Genomic DNA, 15,885 nt, shown 5'->3' with positions numbered 1-15,885 from the left:
GCTCCACAGCATGACCTGCCCTGCCCTACCTCTCTAAGTCCAGTGATCCACCAGCAGGGCAGACCCTTGCTGCAGAGGCCTGGCAATGACAGAGACGGCTGAACCAGCGAGAGCCCCAGCAAGCACCTTCAGACCTGCTTCCTCCCTGGGCCCTAGGGAGCATGCGTTCTGTGCCTACAGGTCCCGAGGCTGCTCTCCTGATCCTCGACTGTGAGGCACACCCAGCTGTCTGCTCACTGTGGGGATCCAAGGCCAGCGAGAGTCTGGCTTTTGGGTTGGGGACAGGCACAGCTCCCAGTCCTCTGATCCCCAGGGGTATCCATGCAGGCCCTGCTCAGGGAGTTTGGAGCTAGGGGATGCAGGGCCTTGGACTCTTCGGACCTGCTGAGCCCAGGCAGAGGCCACCAGGGACCCAGCTGTGTGGGAGCCCCAGCTGGGGAGTGAAGGTCCAGGGACCATGAGAAGGAGCTGCTGGAGGGAGGGGAGTGTGGTCCCAGAAGTAGCTCCAGCTGCCTCAGCCTTCTCTGCCCTCAAGACCCTCACACATTCTTGGGGGGGTTTCTGTATTTCCTTTTACAAATGAAACAAGGTGGCAACAGGATGAGGGGTGGGGTTGGGAAGGCATCAGGACCTATATACATGGGACTTGGAGGGAGCTTGAGGTGAGGAGTTGGGGACAGGCAGGGAGGGGAGCCCTGGCAGAACCATAATCTTCCTATGTCAGTGGCAGCGGGGTCCCTGTCAGGCCCCAGGGGCCTGAGTCCCAGCAGTCCAGACCAGCACCCCTGGGGCTCCTCCTCCCCGCAGGGTATGTTAAGTGGGGTGAGGCTCGCGGCTAGGGCCCTGCTCACGGCCCGAGTCCCGGTCCTTGGCATCCGAGGAGGACGATGAGGAAGAACCAGAGCTGTGGCTTCGGCCTGACTGCCGGTAGGCAGCGCTCAGCTCCTGCAGCCGTTCAGGCGTTGGCACCCACTTGGCAAAGCCAGGGTCGTTCTGTAGGAAGAGCACGGCCGTGTTGTGGACGGCCTTGTAGTGCATTTCCTCCCTGCGGGCAAAGGCAATGGCTCAGGGTGGGGCTGGGCCTGGCCTGGCCAGCCTAGCCTCCGTCCCCTGCCCTCCCTGGCACCCACTTCTTGCAGATGTGCTGGGAGCCACTGCGGTACTCGTGCTCAAAGGCAGGCAGGATCAACTGGTGGCGTTTGAAGCGGCTCTGCTCCATGCGGGTGAGCGCTGGTGTGGGGGGTTCCCGCCACTCTGGGATGAACACGATGAAGGACAGGGGCTCCGGTGAGCTCTCAAGCAGTTTCTGTGGAAGGGGACACAGGGTGGACGTCAGGGGCTGCCTCCCAGGTGGCTGGCAATCCTGCCCTGTTGCCCACCCCTCACCCTGGCAGTGCACCCACCTCAAAGTGAGAGACCATAGCATCCATGAGCTCCTCGCAGAAGGGAGGATTGGCCTCAAATGAACCACTCAGTGGAGCAAAGTCTAGGCAGGGCCTGGGGACAGGAGTGAGCATTTTAAGTCCTATCAGGACCCAGTCCCTCAACCAGAAACAGGTGCCATCTTCAACCCTAGGCAGCCACACTGAAGAGATGGCCTCTCCAGAAGCCAGCATTCACCCTAATTCACTGGGGCATGAGGCATAACCGTCTCCACTGAATGAATGAAGACACTGAACGAGGCTCAGGCTGGGATGCCCATGTTCACCAAGCTGGCATTCCAATCCAGTTCTGAGCCCACCACTACCACTACAGCAGAAGCTGCACCCAGGATCCCCAGCTGCTGAGCTCTGGACCTCTGGAGGTCCTGGCCATTCTTCCTTCTGGAGACAGCATTACGTTCTCTCATCTGTGCTCACCCCCACCCCTAGTTTGTAAGGCCTCTGAGGTCTGTGGCCCCACTTCTCACTCCTCTCAGGGCCCGGGACCACGTGTTCCTATTCCATCCTGAGCTGACTCACTAAGAAACCCAGAGGCCAGCTAGGGGTGTCACATGCCTGCCCACAGAGCCAGAAAAGCTCAGACTCCCAGAAGTTAAACGACATGTCCAAGATCACATAGCTGGTAAGAGGTGGAGGCAGGGACTCCACCCAGGCCTGCCTGACACTACAGTCCAGGAAGCAGCCAGCAGAGGCGGGCCCGGTGCTCCGGAGGACCACTTCCCTGGCCTGGGTAGAGGGCAGCCCTTGGCCCTCACCCGCGGGAGCCAAAGTAGCCGTCTGTGTCGGGGAAGGCAGAACAGTACTGGCGGAAGTAACAGTTGAGGGGTGAGGCGAAGCACTCGAAGCTGACGCCGAAGAGTCGGTGGAGGGCCTCAAAGACGTGCACAGGCAGCGACCCCTGCAGGCCAGTCCCCTCATAGAGGCCCACGCCGAACATCATCTGCAGAGTGGCCATAGTCAGCGCCTGGGGCTCGCCCTCCCTGTTCCCTCCTGGGGAGCCCTCCCTGCTGCCCCAGGCCTGTACCTGGTACCGTCGGAGAAGACACCAGACCCGGGGCAGGAACCTCTCAAAGGCAGAGTCATCAATGCAACTGTAGCGGTAAAGGAGCCACTGTGGGGTGGGACAGAGAGGAGTGGCCTTCAGCAGTGCTCCCTCATGTCCTCATCACTGGTCTCCTGCTGGGGACTCTGCTCAGGAAAGATCCCAGGCCCTAACTCGTGCCATCAGCTAGGGACTTCCTCCCCGTAGCTCTTACCAGCTTGCTGAAGTAGTTGCGGCTGACCTTGACCATCTCTCCCTTATACCGGATGCAGACCACGTTGTTCTCCATGTGCATCTCCACACTGGGCATGGGGGGTGCAGACACAGCCAGCCGGACTGGATAGCAGTACACAAGGCGGGGCTCCACCTCAGGGGCGTCCACCTCCTCTGTGGGCAGGGAGAGCAGTGAGGGACCATACTCCTCATTCTCATGCTGCAGCCACTGTGGGCCACATGCTTTGTACTGAGAGAGGGAAGTCCCATTTCACAGATCAGTATAGTGTGGCCTAGTTCAGTAGAAAGGGAATGAAAGCCATAAAAAGAAACCAGCCAGACAATTGGCTGGGGCAGAAACAGGTGGCCTGTGTCAACACGCTCAGTACCGAAGCAGGCCCCTGTATGCCGTGCCTTGGGCTGGTAGGCAAGAAGGCTCAGGCCTATGGGTCCTGCTGCTGGGCAGAAGTACAAGAAATGCATTGCCACCATCGTAATAGTGACGATTCCTTATTTGGGGATCTTTTTGGGCCACACGGTTTACCTGAGTTACTTGTGAGTACTCACACAATCCTACCACCAGGTGCTGTACTTCAGTCTGGGGAAAGTGAGGCTTGCAGAGAATGGATGTAAATTCGGGTACACCTAACTACGACTCCCAGCCTATCTTTCACCGCCACCATCTGGCTCTCCCTTTATCACTCCTCCCTGTTTCCCAGAGAAGTACAGCCAAAGGACACAGCAGGTTCTGCGTCTCAAACCAGTCCCTGGCCTTGAGGCTCAGCCTCGCTTGTCCCTTCCGTCAGGGTATAGAGCTGATGGCATCACAGCTGGCTCCTCCTCCACCTTTCCCCTACCTGAGATGTTGTTTTCCTTAAGGATGGCAAGGTGCTTCTCTCGGATCCGTTTGACGTACTCCAGGGAGATGTGGTAGATCTTACTGCAGATGCCTTCCACGGAGTCCTTGGCTGCAGCCGAGACGTGGGGGCCACACTGCCTCCGCAGGTGCTCCAGGCGATCCTAGAGGAGATATTCTGGATCAGGGCGCTAGTGGAGGCCAAAGGGGATCAGCTGGGCTGGCAGGTAACCGCAGGGCTGTTGGAGTCCAGCAGTCCTTGTTTTGAAACCAGCTCTGCTACTGACTAGCTGTGTCACTTGGACATATCCTCTGGCTTCTCTGAATCATTCCTCAAGTGCCAAGGGGACACGAGATACCTAACAGGGCAGTTTGAATATTAAATGTAATAATTTCCCTTAAGGGCTTACCAAGTGCCTGGCATACAGTAAGTGTACAATAAATGCCAGTAGCTTTTGTTGGGGTTACACTGCTAGATCCCACAGTAATTACTGGAGAAACAGACAAACCAGCATGGTCCCAGCTTACAGTGTTTGCAGTCTATTGGGGAAAGACACAATTACAAAAGAGTGTTGGTTGTGCAGACTTGAGATTTGAGCTTTTAGCTACTTGCAAAGATGACTGTCGGGATTTGTAATTTTGCTGAATCACGTGTAAAACTGAAGAGTGAGAATGAGTCACTCTGGCTAGTGAGTACACCTACCTTTGTCACTCTCTACGTGTCAAGTACACAGTTACTATCGTGAAGTGCGAAACCTTGTCTCTTGTGAAATATGGTCCTGAAAAGAAAGCCCATTGCTAGTGCTGGTGGAGAGGTTTAAGAAGTGATAGGTTTTGGCCAGAAAACAGAATTGTTTTGGACACATTAAGAGTAGGGAATTGAATCTGATGGTAGCTCTTAACTATGATATGAATACACACACCCAAGAAAAAGCAGGCTGTCAATCTGTTTCCAAAAATCTACTCAAGGGAGATGCGGAACATTCATTAGGCTGAAAGGCAGCTACCTGTGGTGTGTGGCCAAGCATAAGACTCCATTAAGACTGTTAATGGAAATGTTCTGTGGGAGAAAGCCAGGAGCCTAGAGAAATATCTCCACAATCATGAGTTTGGGGACTGATGAACGTCAAACGTCTGCCATATTCCACAAGAATAGGCCGCTGGGGGAGGCCTTGCCCAGCCTGGACAGGCAGAGTAGGCTTCCTAGAGGAAGTGGCCACAGAGCCCTAAAACTGGCCTTCTCACCCGGGGACCCACTCACCATGTAGTCCTCCTTGGAGGCTGAGTGGTCCTTCCGAAGCCAGCTAAAGGTGTCTTCCACATTCCATTTGACCACCTTCCTACTGTCAGGGGATGCACTCCTGCCAGTCAAGGGGAGGGTACAAGAAAGGAATGGCTTGGCTCCACCCTCCTCATTGCACTTCCATGGGCTCCCTGGGCATCAACCCCTAGCTTCCATCGCAGCCCTTGTTCTGCCTTTGGGAGCTGGCCCCACTTCTGCCACCAAGAGCAACGACAGCCCTGCATGAGACCAGGCAAGATGGCCTATGACCTCCCACTTTGATCACAGACCCATCTTGCCTGGGGCAGGAGACAGAGGCAAACCTGGACTCGATGAGCCGCCTGGCGGCCTCCGCATATTTAAAGAGCAGGCGCTTGGCTTCCTCCCGGAACTTGATTCGGGATAACCTGCGTTAGACAGTGGGCAGAGTTAGAGCCCTTCTATACATGACTGGGCACAGAAACCAAATCGCCCAGGGTCATCCCCAGCTGTGGGGCTGTACCTGATGGGAATGTCATTCATGATTTCACGAAACATGGAAGGTGACACGACTGGTTCACAGTTGCTGGGCAACAGGGGGTCAGATCCTTTGTCTACCACCTTGCGCTCCAGCATCCAGCGGTTGAAAGACTCCCGTGGAGGCTCAATGCCTGTAGGACAGGAGAGCTGCTGAAGGCCTGGATTTAATCAAGCAGTCCCACTTGGAGCTTGGCACATATAGGAAGCACCACATTCAGCAGTAAGCAAGACACAGTCCCACTTCAGAAGCTTCTAGGCTGCATTTCCCAAAATATTTTCTAAGAATCACTAGTTTTATAGTGTTAGTAAGTATCTAGCCAGGTGTAGTGGCTCACACTTATAATCTCAGCACTTTGGAAGGCTAAGGTGGAAGGATCGCTTGAGCCCAGGAGTTCAAGACCAGCCTGGGCAACACAGTAAGATCCTGTGTTGCTAAAAAAAAAAAAAATTAGCTGGGTGTCCCAGCTACTCGGGAGGCTGAGGCGGGAGGATCGCTTGAACCCGGGGACTGAAGCTGCAGTGAGCTGCAGTCGCGCCATTGCACTCCAACCTGGGTGACAGAGCAAGATCTTGTCTCAAAAGAAAAGAATAAAAAGGCCGGGTGCAGTGGCTCACGCCTGTAATCCCAGCACTTTGGGAGGCCGAGGTGGGTGGATCACCTGAGGTCAGGAGTTTGAGACCAGCCTGGCCAACATGGAAAAAACCCGTCTCTACTAAAAATACAAAAATTAGCTGGGCATGGTGGCATGTGCCTGCATTCCCAGCTACTCAGGAGGCTGAGGCAGGAGAATTGCTTGAACCCGGGAGGCAGAGGTTGCAGTAAGCCGAGATTGTGCCATTGCACTCCAGTCTGGGCAACAGTGAAACTCCATCTTAGAAAAAGAAAAAAAAGTATTACATAATATAAAAAAAAGCGGGGGGGAGGCCAGAGGATTCTATCTTTGAGCAAAGTTAAATAGGTTTATTACTAATCATAAAAATTAAAAACTAGGCCACGCATGGTGGCTCACATCTGTAATCCCAGCACTGTGGGAGGCCAAGGCAAGCAGAAGGCTTGAGCCCAGGAGTACAAGACCAGCCTGGGCAACATAGCAAGATCCTGTCTCTTAAAAAAAAAAAAAAAATTGGCCAGGTGTGGTGGCTCATGCCTGTAATCCCAGTACTTTGGGAGGCTGAAGCGGGTGGATCACGACGTCAGGAGTTCAAGACCAGCCTGGCCAACACTGTGACACCCCGTCTCTACTAAAAATACAAAACTTAGCTGGGCATGGTGGTGTGCGCCTGTAATCCCACTACTCGGGAGGCTGAGGCAGGAGAATTGCTTGAACCGGGACCTGGGAGGCGGATGATGCAGTGAGCAGAGATGGTGCCATTGCACTCCAGCATGGGCTACAGAGCGAGACTCCGTCTCAAAAAAAAAAAATTTAAAACTACAGTTTATGTAATACTTATCCATTTTACTTAATCCTTGTCATAGAATCCTAAGGTATAAATACTCTTTGTTTTTTTGGTTTTTTTGAAACAGGGTCTTGCTCTGTCACTCAGGCTGGAGTGCATTGGCGTGATCATGGCTCACCACGGGGCCCCACTTCGCCATTCCCAAGCTGGCCTGGTCAAGCCTGGCTCTTGCTAAAGGTGGGTGGAAATAAAGGAGGCCGCAGCCCAGAGGCAGGTACCCTCTCGCTGCTGGCACAGCTCCCGGTAGTGCTGCCGAAGCTTCAAGATGAGCTGAGAGCGGAGCAGCTCCACTTCAGGGTGCGGGGGCAGCACCTCTGAAGGCCCCCGGTGCTTGATGACAGCATTGGTCTGGATGTCCAGGTCCCAGTAGACCCTTGGGGCACAGAGAGGAGTGATGAAGATGCCCTGGCCACCCACACCACACCCCACAGTTCCAGACAGGCTGACGCTAGCAGTGGGTGCCCCCAAGCCAATCAGCGGGGACTCACTCAGTGGGTCGCAGGAGAGCTGCCTGCTGTTTATCTTCAGGGGACGTACCCCACATCTTCAGCGTTGGGGTTCCTGGGACACTGGGGGAGCTGGGCACCGACTGGCCTGTGGGTGTCATTGGGATTTCAATCTGTAGTGAAAGTCACAAAGGTGTCAAGTCAGGAGATTCACCAGAGAGGCTCCATCCAATACAGTGCACACCTGGTGAACTGTGTCCCGGGTCCCCCTCCTGGCTGGCCTGCCAACGCCTAGCCCCTGCAGGGAGCCTGCGGGCTGCCCATCTGAGCTGGCTGCTCAGCAGCCGGTTCCTGGCCGCAGACACTCACCTTGGGCTTCTTCACACCATTGCCGCTTGGCTGCTCTTCCGAGAGCTGCCGCTTTCTGGGCTTGTTCTCAGCCGGGGGGGTTTCCACCAAGCTTGAGTCTTGGGGCAGTGGGGTCGCATTCAGCCCCAAAGGGTCCGACTGGTGGAGGGAGACCAGCAGAGTTGCAACCAGGGCCAGCGGCTTAGGAGCCCCAGGACTTTGAATCCTCAGGCCCTCCCACCCCTGCTCCTACTCCTTAGAGAAGAGCAGAGGGGCTGGGATACAGGCAGAGAACATTGGGCTCCAGTCTTGCCTGCAACTTGCAACTGCGACAGGGTGTGTTACTTCCCTTCCAGTTCTCTTACCTTCAGAATGGCCATGCTAAGCCCTACATGACCACTGAGATTAAATGAGTCAGTGAACATGACTTGCTTAACATGGCATCTGGCATGAGATCAGTACACATTACACATTATTTTCCTCAAGAACAGAATGAAAGGAATAAAGGAAAAGCTCAAAAACTGCTTATTGTTGTAAAAAGCAAAGCCCTGCAGATAGGACTCTTGGTAACACCCAGAGAACGCATAGCGGTGAGTAGTGCAGCCCTGAACTCACATCAGATGCGCGTCCTGCTCTGCCTATTACTAACTGTGAGGTTTTGCACCAGTGGTTCCCCATCTTTGAACCTCAGTGTCTTCACATGCAAAATGGAGATGCCAACTATTTTGACTGTGCCCAGTAAAGACATGCTGCCCCAGCTGAGAAGGATCCAAAAGCCCATGTTCCCGCCAAACAGCCCATGCCTGTACTTCCCGTCGTACTGACATGTCAGATCCTAGAATGTTCTTTTCCTCCCCACACACACTCACTAACCCTCTCGCCTTAAACACTCATTCTCAGGGCTATTCCCATCATCTTGCCTTTCCCAGAGTAGGTCAGGATCCAGATGTACTATAACACTTCCTCATACATGGACCACAACTGTCATCCTACTGTCTGCTGGCAGCCCATGGGTGCTCTGCGACCGCAGGGAGCAAGTCTGCCTTTTTCATTCCTGCCTTGCGGCGCAGCACCCACCGCGCAGCAGCCGTGCAATCATCTGTTTACTTGTCAGTCTACCCCATCTGAGTGTAGGTTCCATGAGGGCAGGAACTGTGTGTGTCTTGCTTGTCATTGTATCTGCAGGTGCCAGCACAGGGCTGGGCACTGAACGGCTGGGTCCTCAGGGTACATTTGGGGAAGGCCCAGGTGCCAGAAGCCACTCTGAGACCCCCCACCCTAGGCTGGCACTCACAATCACATCGTGCTGCCCCAGCACGGGCATCTCCCACAGGGACTGGTTGGTGAATCGGTTGAAGTAGTAGGGACGATTCTCCCTCCGGCTCCAGCACTTCTCCCAGCCTGCATGGACCAGCTCCTCTGCAAACAGGCATGGGGCCCAGCCAGGGTCAGGGCTACTCCCAGGGTGCCCTTCCTACCCCACCACCCCACTGCTGCTCCCCCTCAGTACCTGGGAGGTCCTGCACCAGGCGGATTGGCTTTGGAGAACAGGGCTGGCTCTGATTGGAGGTACCTGGGGAGTGACTCAGCAGGGACGCTTCCTCCCGGGGGCTGCCGTGATTCTCATTGGCCATCTCCGCACCCACAAAGGACCTGCCACACAGAGGACCGAAGAGTATCAGCTCCACCCCCTCACCCGCCAATTACAATCCACCCAGGGCCCCAGTGACCACCCATGGATGTGGAGAAATCCAATCAGGTCCTGTCCTGGAGAGCCAGCATGGTGCCACATAGCAACCCTGGGATCTAAGCTGCAATTCCAATTGTTCAATGGGTGCACTCCTGCTGCTTCCTCTGCCTAAAATTCCCCTCCCCCTCTTCTCTGCCTGGGTTGCTACTGTGTTCACATCCTCCAGGAAGCCTTCCTTGACTCTCCCCTCCCGAGGTCAGGTGGTCAGAGCTCCTCCTCAGGGCCGTGAACACCTCTGTCATAGCACTCAGATGGTCTGGTCTATCAGCTGGGTTTGTCTCCCCATTAAACTGTCAGAACTCCCAGGAATAGGAACTGGGTCCAATTCAGCTCTCTCCTGGGCTCAGGCATAGGACCTGGACCCAACAGAAGCACTATTGATTCTGCAAATATTTACAAAGCACCAAGAGCAGCAAACAAGACAGAACAAGATCTGCCCTTGAGAAGCGATTCCTACAAGAAGGAATAGTAACAACTTTCAGGAGGAGATGGGATTTTATTGCTTCTATCCAGTAAAATCTAAAAGGAACAAAGCACACTAGGGAAGGGCATGGAATCTAATTGGTCACCTTATTTTACATTACATGGCAGGAAGCAGCTGTTGCTAAAATAACCAATGCAACTGAGAAGGACGATCTAAGTGACTCCTTCATGATCCCCAGGTGAACATTTACTGTAAGTACCAGCAAGGAGGCCAGTTCCTTCAGATCTGTATTCCCTACTCCCCCACCCAAAGCATGCCCAGCAGGAGCCTCAGAAGCCAAAGTGCTTCTGGCCTGGGGCTGTCAGACAACTGGGAGCTAAGACAGACTTGATGATGCTAAATTTGTTTTCAGTAGGTCACACTTCCCAAAAGAAATCAAACTTTTACCCACAGCAAGACCACAAAGGCAGGCTTAAACATCAGTTATCTTTTCATGCTGAAATTTTATCAACTCATTGTGGTCACACTGATTTTCTCATGCTGATCAGAAGCTCTGATTGGTTGTTGACGACATCAGAGGAATCATTGGGACACTGATTTTATTGTACACTCCGTCACAGACTTCTTCATTAATTTAGAAAGGGAAAAGTGAATGGTTACTCCATTGGTACAGTTTGGCAGATAAAAATGCAGGGAGCAACAGGACATTAATGTACAACAAAAAGGGCCTTGATAACAAAAAGGTTGAGAACCACTGACCAAGGTATGAAAAAAACGAAGCTGCCTGGATTCTCTGGGCAGGAAGAATTCCTGGTGCCTTAGGGGCTGAGCCCACAGGTTTCAAGACTGAATGAAGTCCCCCTTTCTCTCACCCTCTGGGGTCTGCAATGCTAGCATGAGAGGCTTTTCTTCTCCAGCCGGATGGACCCCCACAAGGTCCCACAGAGGCGAGGAAAGGCCTGCAGGAAGACTCAGCACAGACGGATGGGCTGGTCAGCAGTGAAGTGCACGGGGCCCCAGGGGATTCCTTGCATCAGCAGCTGGAAAGCAAATAGGAAAATAGACAGTCACAGACCTGTGGGATGCTGCAGGGCGGGGACAACAAGAGGGGCAAAAACAAAGAGCAAGCTGGGGGCCTCCAGCGCAGGACACATCGGGAGAGGGGATGAGGGAATACAGGAGATGAAAATGATACCTCTTAAGCTTTCTCACCAATAGGTTTGCTTTCATGGGCACGTGACCTGCGCGACTGCACAGGGACCCACATTCAGGAAAGCCCTGAGCTTGGTTTGAGGCTCTGCTGTCACTGTCTTAAAATTTTTAATAACTTTTTAACAAGGAGCTCGCATTTTCATTTTGCACACTGGGCCCCACAAACTCTGTAGCCAGTCCTGCCAACTTAAGTACCCTTAGGCTGGGCATGGTGGCTTCGGCAACTTGGCCAGGGTGGAAGGATTTCTTGAGGCTAGGAGTTCAAAACCAGCCTTGGCAACATAGTGAGACCCCCCCAGCTCTACGACAAAACTTTTTGTTTGGTTTTGAGACAGTCTCACTCTGTTGTCCAGGATGGAATACACTGCATGATCTCAACTCACTGCAACCTCCACCTCCTGGGTTCAAGCGATTCTCCTGTGTCAGCCTCTCGAGTAGCTGGGATTACAGGCATGAGCCACACCTGGCTAAATTTTTTGTACTTTTAGTAGAGACGGGGTCTCACCATGTTGGCCAGGCTGGTCTCGAACTCCTGACCTCAAGAGATCCACCCACCTGGGCCTCCCAAAGTGCTGGGATTACAGGTGTGAGCCATTGCGCTAGGCCCAAATAAAACAAACAAAAAAAAGCACCTGCAGTCCCAGCTACTCAGGAGGCTGAGGTGGAAGGGTCACTTGAGCCCAGGAGCTCGAGGCTGCAGTGAAGTATAATCATGCCACTGTGCTCCAGCCCGGGTGACAGGGCAAGACCTCATCTCTTTTTTTTTCTTTTTTTTTTTTTTTAGTGTATCTTTTTTTTTTTTTTTGAGACAGTTTCACTCTTGTTGCCCAGGCTGAAGCGCAATGGCGTGATCTCGGCTCACCACAACCTCCACCTTCCAGGTTCAAGCGATTCTCCTGCCTCAGCCTCCCGAGTAGCTGGGATTACAGGCATGCGCCACCAAACCTGGCTAATTTTGTATTTTTAGTAGAGACGGGGTTTCTCCGTGTGGGTCAGCAAACTCCCGACCTTAGGTGATCTGCCCACCTTGGCCTCCCAAAGTGCTGGGATTACAGGCGTGAGCCACCGCGCCCGGCCAAGACCTCGTCTCTTAAAAAATAAAGTACCCTTAGACCAGAGAAAAATCAACAAACATACATATCACTGATCTGGGGGACACAATCCCAAGCCTCCCACAGCAAATGAAAGGACACGCTCTGAACGTCTTGCAAAAATAAAAACATGCAAACGCCTTATATGACACATCTTGTTCGCCTTTATTGAAAAACGTTTTTCCCAAGAAACAAACATCCTGTGATATTGATGCACCGGGTAGATGAACTTCACAGAATACGCACAAGCGGCACAGCTTAGTGTGAGGCTAAATGGGGACACTGCAGTATTTCCAAAGCCAGCTGTGCATCAGAATCATCTCGGAGTTTGTGGGAGGGGGAAAAAAAAAAAAAAAATTAAGACGCCTGTGCCTCACTGAGCATCTCAGGAGCCAGAAATACGGAGGGGAGGCACACAAGAATTTGTATTTTTAAAACGCACCCTAAGAGTGACTGGGAGACAGGATGACTCATTTTTTCACACTATTTGAAAAAATTTAGCCATTTTTTGCGATTAAAACCATTTTTAATTCCCTATGTGACTTGAGTGCAGCAGGTCTGCGGCCGAAGTACCAGCCCTGGGGTTGGACAGACCTGGATTCGAGGCCCTTCTGCTTCCCGGCTTATAAACCGGAATCACTCGACCGTTATGTGTAGAGTCCAGCATTGTACGCTCCCAGTAAGACATAACTGCTCTTAAGATAACATTTTTATTTATCCTGTGGCTTCCCGACCCCCACGCATACCGCAGTTTGACAATTACCGCTACTCAAGGATAAACAACTGTATCTGCGCAACCAGAGGAACCCACCAGAAGCCAGAGTCCGAATCCCGGATTGGAGGCGGGTGGGGCGGAACCATCTCCGCAATATACCAATCAGAATTCTCCGGCCCAGTAGGGAGGAGTCAAAGGGCGAACAAAGTGCGCAGCCGCGAGGGCGAAAAGCGGCAAACCCCAGCGCGCGCGCGCGCGTACCTTCCCCTCCCCCCACCTCAGCGAGGGTGGGCTGTTTGGCGCGCGCGCGCGCCGGCCCATCTGCCGGGCTCCGCCCCCCGCCCCGCCGCGCGCTCCCGCCCCCGGGCTGAAGCGACTCAGAGTCGAAGCCCGACACAAAGGCGGTGGCGGCGGCAGCAGCGGAGGGGCCCTAGAGGCCGCTCCGCTCGGGCTCTTCGGGCCCACCTCCCTCACTTCGGCCACCGGCGCGGCTGCCCACCCGCGGGTCTAAGATGGCGGCGGCAACAGAGATGGGGCAAGAGGCAGCCCCGAGCAGAAAGCGCCGGAGGGGCCCCCGCCGCCCAGCTTCGGATCCCCAGACCCTGGCGCGGCTCGCTGCGGGACCATGGCTTCCTGGGACTCTTACCTGCCCGGAGCGGACTCGAGGGGACGCGGCTACACGTTCTGCTCGACCGCCCGTTTTGCCGCCTCCGCCTCGCCCTCCCCAGCGCCGCTGCCGCCATCTTGTGTCCCGGGCCGGGACTCCGCGCTGCGCATGCGCTGGTACCGCCTCTGAGGGACCTCGCCACGGCCGTGCCGCCATCTTGAGTGTGGCAGGATCGGCTGGCTCCTCGCACCCAGCTTGCTTTCGGCCCCCTCCCCTTCTTCCCATCCGTCCCTGCTGTGCCTTGTGGCGCTGAGGAGGGGGAGAGAGCTTTGTAGGCCTGCGGGTGGACTGAGGAAGGAATGAATTCACTGGCACGCCCTCGCCTCAGTTTCCCCCGCGAGCTCACACGCAGGGGCCGGATGTGGGCCGTGGGCGGTGCGCGGCGGGGTCTTACTGAGCTTGCGCACTAGGGGGCGTGGGGGCTGTCTTAGAACCAGCTGGGGTCTCGGGCTGGGCTGCCGGCCTAGGGGAGGAGTCCTGGTGACGCAGGCTCTGGACGTAGCGGGGACCTGGGTCCCGGCACCCGCGCGGCTCTGCCGCTTCCGGCCAGTCTCCTTCCCTCTCTGGGCCTCTGTGCTGCATGCTGACGGAATGTTGTGCAGCCCTGCCCCATGCCTGGGCTACATACACATGGAACTCAGGCTGCAAATGCTCTTGAGTAGAAGCAACTTAAACCAGCCTTGGGGGGCAAGTAATAGAGATGGCTTTGGGCAAAGTTGGGAAATCAACTAAATGCATCGTAGGGCCTTTCCAGCATTGACATCTGTGGCCGTTAGTTGCAGTTCAAAACCTCACCGAGCCCTCAAACCGGCTACAGAGGGTAGCCTGGCAGGGAACTGGCAGTGTGAGGTGCTCCTCCTCCAGCTCCCTGCAGTATTCTTTTTGGTAGGGGCCTGCAGGCGTCAGAATGGTAGCTCCACCCATCTCCGGCCTCCCCAGTAAGCAGCCCTTCCAGTGCTAGCTTGAGGAGAGGACAAGCTTGCCACCTGCTGTCATACTGGCGCTTGTATGAAGCCAGGGGCTGGCTGTAGGTTCCCCGGCTGGGCAGCCTTTGGGATGTCCATGGTCCCGGCTGCACGCCAGCGTGGGGGCAGGCAGGGGGAGGCTCAACAAAAACGGAGGCACTGGTATGAGTAGTGATTGAGAACAAGGGTTCAGATCCTCATCTGATTTCAGTCCCTGCTCTTCCACCCAAAATGTGTGGCCTTGAAGGAGTTAACCAATTTAAATTTTAGTTTCCTCAGTGGAAAATAATAAATCCGCCTACCTCGTAAAGATTTGGTGAGAATTAACTCAGGTGATGCATGTGAAGTCCTCAGCACAATACCTGGCTCTTCCTAAGTGATGAATCAGTGTTAGACGTGATCGTCTCACAGTAGTGTGAGCATTGCTTTAAGTAGATTTGAGACCTCCAGAAATAAGCAAGCTCTATAAAGGAAAGGCAGTTCCTGCCCTCGCAGAGCTTCCCGTTCAGATAAGAGGCCTGATGGGAAACCAGACTCCTGGGCCCTGTCTAAGTTCTGGAAGGGTGGGGTGGCAGTTTTGATTTATGCCTGCTGCGCTGGCATAATTACTAATATTGCCTCATTTCTCAGAAGTACCCTGCTTTGGGCTGGTCGTGGTGGCTCACCCCTGTAATCCCAGTACTTTGAGAGGCCGAGGCAGGTGGATCACCTGAGGTCAGGAATTCAAGACCAGCCTGGCCAACACGGCAAAACCCTGTCTCTACTAAAAATACAAAATTAGCCCGGTGTGGTGGCGCATGTCTGTAATCCCAGCTACTCGGGAGGCTGAGGCAGGAGAATCGCATGAACCAGGAAGGTGGAGGTTGCAGTGAGCCGAGATCGCGCCACTGCACCCCAGTCTGGGCGACAGAGCGAGACTCCCGTCTCAAAAGTCTTGCTTTGGACAGTAAACTACACGGTCACTCTTGACGTACGGAATGCCCAGTTTTCCAAGCCCATGCCCCCCAGCTAGTCCGCGCTTTCACTAAAGTGTAAAAACCGTATAGTGATTGTTATCCCTTTTTTTTTTTTTTTTTTTTTTTTTTTTGAGACAGAGCCCAGGCTGGATTGCAGTGGTGCGATCTTGGCTCACTACAACCTCTCCCTCCTGGGTTCAAGCAATTCTCCTGCCTCAGCCTCCCAAGTAACTGGGATTACAGGCGCATGCCACCATACCCAGCTAAATTTTTTTTGTATTTTTAGTAGAGACGGTGTTTCGTTATGTTGGCCAGGCTGCTCTCAAACTCCTGACCTCGTGATCCGCCCACCTTGGCCCCTCAAAGTGCTGGGATTACAGGCCACTGCACCCAACCTTTTATCTATTCTTTCATGTTTTCAAAGTATTTTCTCATTCATGGTTCAGATTATCCTAACTGATAACCAAGGTACCAGACATCCCAAGTGCCTAGTCTTCTG

At 54.0% G+C, this 15,885-nt stretch overlaps 2 protein-coding genes across 6 annotated transcripts; one reads left to right on the top strand and one right to left on the bottom strand.

Moving 5' to 3' along the window:
* Positions 1–546: 546 nt before the first annotated feature.
* PCIF1 (PDX1 C-terminal inhibiting factor 1) lies at positions 547–13,566 on the bottom strand. 5 transcript variants are annotated; one of them, XM_021920996.2, is made up of 18 exons: positions 13,445–13,563; positions 10,540–10,820; positions 10,232–10,404; positions 9,117–9,259; positions 8,901–9,025; positions 7,628–7,765; positions 7,301–7,431; positions 7,031–7,185; positions 5,338–5,485; positions 5,159–5,242; positions 4,815–4,914; positions 3,555–3,717; positions 2,699–2,871; positions 2,467–2,553; positions 2,198–2,382; positions 1,404–1,497; positions 1,131–1,306; positions 550–1,045 (listed from the first exon to the last, which is right to left on the bottom strand). In XM_021920996.2, the coding sequence occupies exons 3-18, from the start codon at positions 10,258–10,260 to the stop codon at positions 814–816; spliced, it is 2,163 nt and encodes a 720-aa protein (XP_021776688.1). In that variant the 5' UTR covers positions 10,261–10,404; positions 10,540–10,820; positions 13,445–13,563; the 3' UTR covers positions 550–813. The 5 variants fall into 5 exon arrangements, with proteins under 5 accessions (XP_003904716.1, XP_021776688.1, XP_021776689.1 ...); XM_021920997.2 differs by having other exon boundaries at positions 10,653–10,820; XM_003904667.5 differs by lacking the exon at positions 10,232–10,404 and having other exon boundaries at positions 547–1,045; positions 10,653–10,820; positions 13,445–13,566.
* On the top strand, positions 12,308–14,736 carry LOC110740602. The gene is made up of 2 exons (XM_031656032.1): positions 12,308–12,346; positions 12,835–14,736. The coding sequence occupies exons 1-2, from the start codon at positions 12,308–12,310 to the stop codon at positions 13,624–13,626; spliced, it is 831 nt and encodes a 276-aa protein (XP_031511892.1). The 3' UTR covers positions 13,627–14,736.
* Positions 14,737–15,885: the final 1,149 nt, after the last annotated feature.

This window comes from Papio anubis, chromosome 16 (assembly GCF_008728515.1).
Source record: "Papio anubis isolate 15944 chromosome 16, Panubis1.0, whole genome shotgun sequence".
Taxonomy (NCBI): domain Eukaryota; kingdom Metazoa; phylum Chordata; class Mammalia; order Primates; family Cercopithecidae; genus Papio; species Papio anubis.
Note: the sequence above shows the minus strand (reverse complement) of the source record. Positions and strands in the feature narration are given on the sequence as shown.